The sequence below is a fragment of the Pelobates fuscus genome, chromosome 11 (assembly GCF_036172605.1).
Source record: "Pelobates fuscus isolate aPelFus1 chromosome 11, aPelFus1.pri, whole genome shotgun sequence".
NCBI classification, from domain to species: Eukaryota; Metazoa; Chordata; class Amphibia; order Anura; family Pelobatidae; genus Pelobates; species Pelobates fuscus.
In genome coordinates this window covers 36630786-36642030 of record NC_086327.1, presented here as the reverse complement: position 1 = coordinate 36642030, position 11245 = coordinate 36630786, and the positions used below count along the sequence as shown (strand labels likewise).

At 42.8% G+C, this 11245-nt stretch overlaps 1 protein-coding gene across 1 annotated transcript; it reads left to right on the top strand.

Annotated features, from left to right (window-relative positions):
- Positions 1 to 10448: 10448 nt before the first annotated feature.
- On the top strand, positions 10449 to 11022 carry LOC134576793 (histone H1-like). Its single transcript, XM_063435493.1, has 2 exons — positions 10449 to 10503; positions 10547 to 11022. The coding sequence occupies exons 1-2, from the start codon at positions 10449 to 10451 to the stop codon at positions 11020 to 11022; spliced, it is 531 nt and encodes a 176-aa protein (XP_063291563.1).
- The last annotated feature ends 223 nt before the right edge of the window (positions 11023 to 11245 follow it).

Sequence of the window (11245 nt, the reverse complement as noted above, 5' to 3'; positions counted from 1 at the left end):
CCTACACCCGCAGGGAACTCCCACGACCCTTCAAAAATTTCTCTACGATCAACTCATTCACTTTTTGCGGACCAACAAATACCCCCAACAAGGTCACCGAGCACTGACCAAATTCGAACTTACGTGCACCCAATGCACACTCAAAAAGAAACAGGTCAAAACCACATATGCCTACTACAGGACACTAGCCAACCAATCAACCTACTCTACAAAAAAGGACAGCAGGGAGTGAAAAAGAGCCAGAGGGGAAATACACTTTTTTAGAGAACGGGGGGTAACCCCAAAAGTAACATAGCGACAAAAAAAGGCAAAAGTGTACCTATGTATATTGAGTGGTTGCTCAAAAATACGTTAATGCGGAGAGAGCTAAGGTGAGCTATACACAGAGTATTCAACTGTGGGACAACGTCTACCTTAGGTACGATGCTCAGCAAAAAAGAAAAGAAAAAGAAAAATAAATAAATTTTATTAATAAATATAAAACCACAACGTGCTAGTGTACAAAACTGTAAACCTAAGTTAGTGTTAACCAAAAAAACCAACATAGGTGTAGTAAGTGAAAGAAATTAAAAAGAGAGAGCAATCTCTTCCAGGAACTCTATCTTATTTATATATAGTAAGGAATATCAGGACTTATTGAGTTTATTCTAGGCCGCTGGGTAGGTGTGTAGAAGACCTCAAAACCTTCTTGCGGTAACACCCGGGAGATACGTATATTGTAGGCCCATATAATAAGGTTGCGTCCTTAATTGTGAATATATAGGTAAAGATAGACCGAGGAAACAGGCACTTTAGCACCGTGCCCGCGGGAAAATAGTGGCGGTCACAGTTGTATACACACTGTTACTGTGTAGCTAAATTAGTAATTTATTAGCGGTCTAGTTGTAAGATACTTGGTGACCGTAGGATTGTCCATATGATATCTGCAGCCTAAAGTCGTTGATAGTCAAATATTACATAAATTGTCGGCTGTTTGTATAATTAACGGACTCCTCACATGGACACTAATAAAGTGCTGTACACAGTGCAGTGGTTGTAATGACTTAGTGCGGAAACCAAGCAAAATCTATGAGCGGTCTAGTGAAAGGAACCGCCACTCCCCGTGCCTTCGAGGGCACCTAACACCCAACCCGCTCGAACAAACAAAGTAGACTGAGTATATAAAAATTAGCTTAGTATGGTTACTAGAGCGGAGTTAGTCAGTCGTCTTATGAGGAGAGAAATTTGCTAGTCCCCGTGCCTTCATGGGCACCTAACAGTAATCCCACTAAGTCGTTTAAGATTGTCTTAGTTAATCAAAGTAGATAATTAATTTCAAAAGTCATTATCGCTAGGTGAGAAGGCTGGTCTGCCTGAGTGGCCAAGTTATTCTGCCATCGCCCTGGAGGACTGTGCCTTCGAGGGCACCTAAATGCTAACACCCCTGGAAGAGATGTCTATCCTCAGTGTAGCGAGGATCTGATAAGAACTTCTAACTGATAGTGCGCTGCCTAACGGCTCGAATGGGCACACAAGCCTTCGAATGTAGGAGAAATTCAATATAGTTAGAGAGTAGCGTGGTCGCTGGTTACAGTGCTTAACACTAAATCATAGGAGAAGGGGGGCGTGGCTTGATACTCGATGTGAGCGGTCGCACTTGCTTGGAGCTCCCGACCGGCGAAAAAAGAACTGGCTAATAAACACATCCCCAGGCACTAAATGGGCAACAAAAGGAAAACCGACCCGTCCACGAGCACCCTCAACCCCGAGAACCCGAAAAATTCTACCGGCCTCGATAAATACTTCCGAGACACGGTAAAAATCCTCGGAGAAGGCCTAGCAGACAAGATGGCGGCACCCGCTTCCACACACGAGGCATCTCGACAATGCACAGCCCCGGAGGCCCCCACTCCAGCCAACGAAATATCAGATGGCCTAGCTAGCATCAGAGAAACACTCAAGCACTTACCATCAAGAGAAGAGCTGGCTGGAATGATATCTAAGCTGGAATCCGCCGTTCAAGACCAAGTCTCCACGCTGTCGGCAGATATCAGGCAAGTGAACACTAGGGTGGGGGACCTAGAGGAAGACAGAGACCAGATGCTAGTCAGAATCCTTCAACTAGAACAAAGCCAAATGAAAACTGATTCTAAAATTATGTTTACCATGAAAAATACAGAAGATTTAGACAACAGGGGGAGGAGGAATAACGTCAGAATCAGAGGGCTTCCAGAATCACAGGGAAACTCTGAAAACCTGTCACAAATACTCCAATCCCTGTTTAACAAAATTTTACAGAGACCTGAAGACACCCCAATTATACTGGACAGAGCCCACAGGGCGCTAAGGCCCAAAGGCCTACCACAGGACTCCCCCAGAGACATAATCTGCAGAGTACATTACTACACAGAAAAGGAGGCTATAATGAGAAACGCCAGAGACACTACAGACATAACCTTCAATAATTCGAAAATATTGATTTTACCAGATCTGGCATGGATGACTTTAAGGGGTAGGAGAACCCTAAGGCCCCTCACCATGGCCATGCAACAAGCAAATATCAAATACCGCTGGGGTTTCCCCTTCTCCCTCACAGCCTCTCACCAGGGCATCCAAGCTACTTTAACGTCGGCTGCAGATGTGGACACCTTTACACACAGACTAGGACTGCCTAATATAGATATACCGGATTGGTATGATGTGTCCGAACCAGAAAAACTGAGGCCACAAAACCCAAGACAAACCATCCCAGCCGCGGACACACGGAAAAGAGCCTCATGGAAGTCACCACCAGACTCGCCCTTTCTGCGATCAAGAAAACACCAGATGACCCCGAGGAAGATAAACTGATAAAACTGCACAAGAATAGGGACAAAAGACTCTACACTATAACCGAGAGACACGGTAGAACTTTATTACCACACAAGCTTAACCCTCAGTCTGGGAAAGGGTAACTATGAAAAACGACTACCACATGTTTGAATTGATCTACAAATATATGAATAATGTGATAGTAACTATTATATTAGCCTTCTAAACTGTACTGTTGTATCAAATGCATGCATGCTGTATATTCACTCAATGTATTTGAAAACACCCGATATCCTAACAGGCGGCATATCCTATAATGCAACAGACACAACACACGCTGCCCCTCCATTCTAAAACTAACCATTTGAACAGTAAATAAGCCCTAAATTAGAATTAGACCAGTTATGAACGTAATGCGTCTTTAATTCGCCACTAGGGATGCTACTTAGCAGCTAAGGCGTCATTAAACACGCAATCCCACTAGAAAACGAACCAACAACAACTAGAAAGTGCCAGTGTCCCCTCAGGACACAGCCAACAGCCCACTAGGGCACTGAGCGGTACCCACTAAATTAAAGAAAATCACATCATAAAATTAATCACTTCCTGTACCAGTTATATTTGCTGGTAACTCCCAGGCCTGGTACCGTCTCCTTGATAGAGGTCTAACACAAGACTGACCCCCCGGCTGCTTCAGTAGCGCGTAGAAAGTAAACCTCTATAATCACACGAGAAGGTTCAAACCCTTTGCTGAACATCTTCTCGTAGTACGTCAAACTCGACACACTTAAGAAATCGATTTGTATATAGTTATTGATATTTGTTTATCTTGTTTATAATACTCTGTTCCGTTCGGCCAAATATTGGCCTCTCTTTGCTTACATACACACACGTACGAAATCCTCCCAGTTCCGTGGGTTTAATACACATAGCACAAACTCACCTGGCCACCCAGCTCCAACATATACACCGTTTAAATATAGAAGTTGTGTAAAGGAATTCACCCAACCATGGGCTCCCTCCGTATATGCTCTATGAATGTCAGAGGGCTGAATACCCCCGAGAAAAGAAAAATGGTACTAACCGAGTTAACGAAGAATAAAACAGACATAGCGTTTCTTGAAGAAACACATCTCAAGGGCCCTGACGCTCCTAAACTTAAACATCCAAACTTCCCCAACATATACTATAATAACTATAATCTCAGCAAATCAAGAGGGGTGGCTATACTAATAGGCAAGCACATCCCCTTCACCTATTCCTCCCACATAACAGATGACACAGGGAGATACATTATATTACAAGGAACCATAGGGACAGAATTTGTCACACTAGTAGCCATTTACCTCCCAAATAAACACCAGTGCGGGACGCTTAGAAAAATCATGGCAAAAATCAAACAACCTGCAAACGGTATACTAATTATAGGGGGAGACTTTAATGTCTCCCTAGACGCCAAAAAGGACAGTACCTCCACCCAGAGCACACATCTCAATGCATCTAGGATCCAAATGCAGCATATTATCAAGACTCATCAACTATCCGACTGTTGGAGGGTCTTCCACCCAACAACTAAGGATTATACTTACTATTCCATTCCCAACAAAGCTTATTCCAGAATCGATTATTTTCTAGTAGGACACAGAGATCTGAGCCTAGTTTCTGACACATCCATTGGACCGATGACGTGGTCTGATCACTCACCAATACACCTCACATTGACCATACCATCTCTCCCCCGCCCCAAAGGGACCTGGAAACTCAACCCCAATTTACTACAAACAAAAAAGGTTAAAGATTCAATCAACAAAGTGCTAAAGTTTTATTTCAAAGAAAACAAAACCTCAGACACTACCGCATATACACAATGGGAAGCACATAAAGCAGTAGTCAGGGGGGAACTGATCAAATGGGGTGCCCAAATCAAACGGGAAAAACACAAACAAATTGATGACCTACAAGACCAAATTTCACAAATAGAAAGCTCACATAAAACAGATATGACAGAAGCAACCTACCGCACACTGCTGGCCCTGAGAACTGATCTTAAATCTCTTCTACAAGATAACGCGAAAAGATCAATCCTTTGGACTAAACAGCTACATTATGCCCAAGGGGATAGATGCGGAAAATTCCTGGCAAATGCCTTGAAACAAAAACAAACACTCACGTATATTCCTAAAATCAAGCGATCAGACGATTCATACGCCCACACGACAGAAGATATAGCTGACACCTTCCATGAATATTACACCTCCCTATATAATTTAAAGGAACAAAAAAACAACTCCAACGATATTAAACACTATTTAGAAAACAAATTTGACAGAATCCTCCCTCTAGCAGCAACAAAATCTCTAGAAGAACCATTCACAACAGAAGAACTCAACATAGCAATCAAACAAACACCGCATAACAAAAGCCCAGGACCTGATGGTTTCTCGGCTTCCTACTACAAAATGTTCCGACAGGAACTCACCCCCCACCTACTTGAGGCATTAAATTCTATTCCTCACCATGAACATATTCCGAGCCAAGCTCTAGAGGCAACCATTACACTATTACCCAAGCCAGGAAAGGATATAGAAAAATGTGCAAGTTACAGACCAATATCCCTAATAAACGTGGATATAAAATTATTCACAAAAATGTTAGCGACCAGACTTAAGCCCTTTCTCCAGGATTTGATACACCCCGACCAAGCAGGCTTTGTCCCAGCCAGAGAGGCAAAGGACAATACCTCTAAAATCATAAACTTAATCTACGCTACAAAACATAACCCACACCCAACACTACTCCTGTCAATAGACGCCGAAAAGGCATTTGACAGGGTAAACTGGACATTTATGTTCAACACACTTGAGACACTAGGTTTCGGCAAAAGATGGATTCAATGGATAAGAGCGATTTACTCAAAACCCACAGCCAGACTTAAAGTTAATGGACAACTTTCCAAACCCTTCACCATAAGCAATGGGACACGACAAGGGTGCCCCCTGTCCCCTCTGCTCTTTATATTAACACTAGAACCCCTACTTCAGGCAGTCAGACACCTCTCAGACATTAGAGGTATTAAAGTGCAACAACAAGAATACAAAGTCTCGGCTTTCGCTGACGACTTACTTTTCACGATTGAGAATCCCTTGCTTAGCCTACCTCACCTAACAAAAACAATGGAAGAATACAGCTCACTTTCCAACTTCAAAATTAACACTGACAAATGCGAGATTCTTAACATCAACACGCCTCTAAATCAAGTTGAGAAATTAAAACAAATCTATCCGTTTCAGTGGGCCCCCCATTCTATTAGATACCTAGGGATCAATATCACCAAAACACACAAAACACTTTACAAAGAAAACTTCCCCGATCTCATAACAACAATCCGAAAAGATCTGGATAGGTGGGACAGACCGCACTTCAGATGGATGGGGAGAATAAACATTATCTCCATGAACATCCTCCCACGAATTCTATATCTTCTGAACACAATTCCAATACATATCCCCAATATTTTCTTTAGAACCATCCAATCTATGCTCACCTCATTTATTTGGGCGCACAGGCGTCCGAGAATTGCTTTTAGCCTATTGACCAAACCTAAGACGGGAGGAGGCCTGTGTTGCCCCAACATACAAAACTATCACAAGGCTGTACACCTAGGAAGGATCCTGGAATGGTCCAAAGAGGGCAATACAAAAGCATGGGTATACATAGAACAATCTCAAATACAAACTCCTCTGAAATCCCTCCCCTGGATTATATCGGGAAGCAAGGGAGGGTTAGCTAGAGATTTACCCACAATATCGACCACTCTACATACGTGGAAAAAGATATATACATATCCTGACTTTTCACCAACACCTTCCCCGTTTTACCCAATATCACAAAATCCAAAATTCCCCCTGGGAAACGAGCTTCCATATCTGGCCAATATAATACCTAAATCCAGGGATAGAGGCCTAACGCTACAAGACCTGATGTCATCAAGTGGCGTTCTACCACTAAACACTTTCCAAGAATTAACACACCCCACGTTGACACAAACTTTCCAATACATCCAGATAAAACATTTTCTGTCTACTGAAGGGCTCCTTACATGGCAACCTAGAGAGCCCACTCGCTTTGAAAATATGTGTTCTTCTCCACCTAGAACGAAAACAATTTCCACATGTTATCACATGTTACAGAAAAACACTAATGGTAATCTCCCATGGTACACGATACGAAATAACACATGGTTCCTCTCCCCAGTGGAAGAGTCTCAATGGACACTGATCTTCAATAAAATGATGAAATCCCACTCTAGCATAGCACTACAAGAAATAAACTACAAATTCCTGGCCCAATGGTACACCACTCCTGTGGATATTAACAAATTCGACCCAAACGTGTCTTCTCATTGTTGGAGATGCACAACAGTAAAGGGCACCTACAAACACATCTGGTGGGAATATAGTAAGGTGGAGGGATTTTGGAGAGAAGTGCAGAGAGTCACGGAACTGACAAGCGGTATCCGTTTACCTTTTAGTCCTGAGACACTCTTATTCTATCATACTCCCTTGTCGATATCTAAATTTAAAAACTCCTTAATCTTTTATTTGCTGACTGCAGCTAAACTAGTTGTTGCAGGATTCTGGAAAACCAACACGAGACCATCAAGGAGAGAATGGTTTCAGAAAATTGAAACAATCCGCAGAATGGAGGATTTGAGGATGTCCTCCTTAGGCAAATCTAATATAAATAAATCAATCTTATACCCATGGAACTCCTTTATGTTGGGCTCAAACTAACCTAGAAATATAAAGGGTTCAATCCTAGACCAGGATATCCCACGGGTACACCCACCATATAATGAAATAACAAATGCATCGGTTTTGTACCACAAGCAACCACAATTGTATTACCAACGACGTGTATGTAAGCATTATGCATTATGTATTATGTATTATGTATTATGTATTATGTATTATGTATTATGTAATATGTCTTATGTATTATGGATAATGTTATTTTTCCTTTTTAAGACTATTGTCTAACCACAGTTTGTAATTCAATATGCTCAATGCGCAAAAACGAAATAAAAATAAAAAAAATAAAAAAAAAATAAATCATAGGAGAAGCACTGGAGGACACCCTGACGCGCGCGTTTCGCCCGACCTGGCTCGTCAGAGGGGAACCGGCCGGTACACTGCGTCTGGTTTAAATATGGAGGAAAGGATTCCTATTGGGTGAGAAGGACCATCGTCTGATAGGTGAATTCTCATTCCGTCATTAGTGACGGAGTGAGTGGGCGGGGCTTATTCGCGGAGTCGCTTAACCCCTTCAGCGCTGGGTTTGATGATAGGAACAAGGGATTCTAATAGTGTTGAATATGCTGAAATTGCCAGTACATGGGGCAGACATCCTGATGGGTGCCTGTATTTAGTTATAACTCGATGTTGATGGGGCTGCAGCGTAATTATATCATATTCTGCTACCCACTAGACTGTACCTCTGGTGAGAGAATGGGCTAAAAAATCTGTTAAATTTCGTATAAGCATGGACCGATCAAGTTGTGTATATATACATATTGGCCCGGTTCTAGTGGAATAGACCTCCAAAGGATGGTGCCCGTGTGTGTCATGTTCTATGCTTAAGGCAAAAGTTTCTTATAGGTTGTTCATTGGTGTATGAAAGGAGTGAAATTGAACTCTTCGTTCAGACCGTCAGGTGTTAGTGTTTTTAAGGCATAGATCCATCTGGACTCTTTCATCAGGAGAATTTTGTTAAAGTTCCCTTTTCTGGAGTTTAAAGTTAGTCTTTCCAGTGCCTGGAATGTAAGGTGTGTTGGGTCACCCTGATGAAAATTGCGGACGTGGTTCGATACTGGAGTGGAGATGTTTGGGTTAGTAATAGAGCAGATATGTTGTAATATCCTGCGTTTCAGTTGTTGATAAGTTTTTCCCACATATTGGATACTGCAGCTGCACGTGATCAAATACACTACTCTCGTCGAGCTACAATTAATAAACTCCTTAGTTTTATATTCTTTTTTTGTTATGGAGCTTGTAACGATTTTAGTGGGTTTAATGTATTTGCATGCCTTGCAGTGTCCGCAGCGGTAGGTTCCAGTAGTCTGCGTAAGCCATGTGGATTGCGATGGTCTGGTTGGTTCAGTATGGCTATGGACCAAAACGTCTCTCAGGTTTTTTGCCCTACGTGCAGTAATCTGAGGATAGCTGCCAATATTTTCACCAAGGTCTATGTCATGTTGGAGTATCGGCCAGTTGTGTGCCAATATACTTCTTACTTGGTCCCAATATAGATCACAGGTGCCTATGCAACGAGTAATTTTTGTTTCCAGCTTTGGTTTATTGGTTCTTATGCTTACGCTTCTGTCTATTGATAATGCTCGTTGAAAGGCGCGTTTTAAGACTCTATTTGGATATCCTTTCTGCTTAAACATAGTACTCAGTTTACTCGCTTCCAGTAGGAAGCTTGTTTCGGTCGAGCAATTGCGTCTTGCGCGCAGATACTGGCCAAAAGGTATGCCTGACTTCAGCTTTATTGGGTGATAGCTTCTCCAGTGGAGCAGGCTATTGGTTGCTGTGTCTTTTCTAAATAGTTCAGTTTCTACTTTTCCATCTTCCAGGATTTTTATGTTTAGGTCTAGGAATACCAGATGTTCCGAGTCAATCACGTGGGTAAGTTGGAGGCCTATGGTATTATTGTTCAGGTCTCTTACCAGATTGAGAAATTCTTCCACAGAACCTAACCAAAAGACCAGTATGTCATCAATGTATCTATGCCAGCTGTAGATACATGTGTCATACTGGTCTTTGGTGACGGTTGGCAAGATGGTCTCCTCCCACCACCCTAAGTATAGGTTGGCGTAGCTGGGAGCACACGCCGTCCCCATAGCAGTCCCCTTAAGTTGCAGGTAGTGTTGGCCATTGAAGACAAAGAAGTTGTGCATTAATACAAATTCCAGTAGTTCTATAATAAAATCACTTTGTGCCGATGTAAATCCTGGAGTTTTCTTTAGAAAGTAGGACGTGGCTAAGATGCCAATGTTGTGTGGAATATTGTTGTACAGGGCTACCACGTCCAGGCTACCCAACATACAGTAAGGGGGGACTTCTAAATCCTCGAGTAGTAACAGTGTTTGTTTGGTGTCTTTCAGGTGTGATTTTAGTGTGACCACCAAGGGATGTAACAGTTTTTCTAGAAATTGGCTGCTTCTCTCAGTAAGAGAGCCATTCCCAGAAATGATTGGCCTACCAGGAGGATTGTCCGGGTTCTTGTGGATCTTAGGGAGACAGTAGAACGTGGCTATTGTTGGAGTCGTATTTGGGATAATGAATCTGTGTTCATCCTTACTGATAATGCCATCCGATTCTGCTGTATCCAAGATGTTTTTAAGTTCAGTCAAGTATTCCGTGGTAGGGTCATGTGGAAGATGGCTATAATGCTGAGTATCCTGTAGATGTTCCATACAAATCTTGATGTATCTACTCTTGTCTAGCAGGACGATATTACCACCCTTGTCAGAAGCTTTGATGACCAGATTTGAATCGTGACTAAGTTCGAACAGGGCTTTTCTTTCTGCTGTGGTGAGGTTGTCGTCCTGTCTGGTGGGGGTCTGTAGAGATTCAATTTCGTTGGTGGTCATTTTGATGAATAGATCAACGCTGGATACTTCCTTAAGGTTGGGGGTGAACCAACTTTCAGGTTTTAGACTGGTGAGTGGTTGGATAGGATCCTGCTCATCTAGTGTCCCTGGCAGCTCTGAAGAAGGCTTTGGCTGCTTCTGGTTATGATGTGGAAAAGAATAACAGCCGCCTCAAGCTGGCTCTCAAGGGCTTGGTGACTAAAAGCACTCTCGTCCAGGTCAAAGGAAGCGGAGCTTCCGGCTCCTTCAAGCTCAACAAAAAGCAATCGGAGAGCAAGGACAAGGCTACCAAGAAAAAGGCACCGGCTAAAGTCAAGAAGCCTGCCCCGAAGAAAGCCACCAAGTCTCCAGCCAAACCTAAGAAGGTAGCTGCAAAGAGCCCGAAAAAGGCCAAAAAGCCGTCCGCCTCCGCTAAAAAGGCCACCAAAAGCCCGAAGAAAGTCAAAGCCGCCAAGCCCAAGAAGGTAGTGAAAAGCCCGGCTAAGAAGACCGTGAAGAGCCCTGCCAAAAAAGCAGCCAAACACAAAGCCGCAAAGAGTCCTGCAAAGGCTAAAAAGGCAGCTCCCAAAAAGAAATAAGCCTTGCTCGCATTTAATTTTATTTTCCAAACCCCAAAGGCTCTTGTAAGAGCCACCACATTCTCATTTCAGAGCTATATATCAGTGATGGCAACGTGTTTGTTTTGGTGTCATGTCACACATACCGTTCCCCCTCCATCCCTCATTCTAAAGTCAGGAATAACCTAATGAATCCTGTAATCCCAGCATCTAGTGCTCGAAAAGATTACACAGGAATGTATCT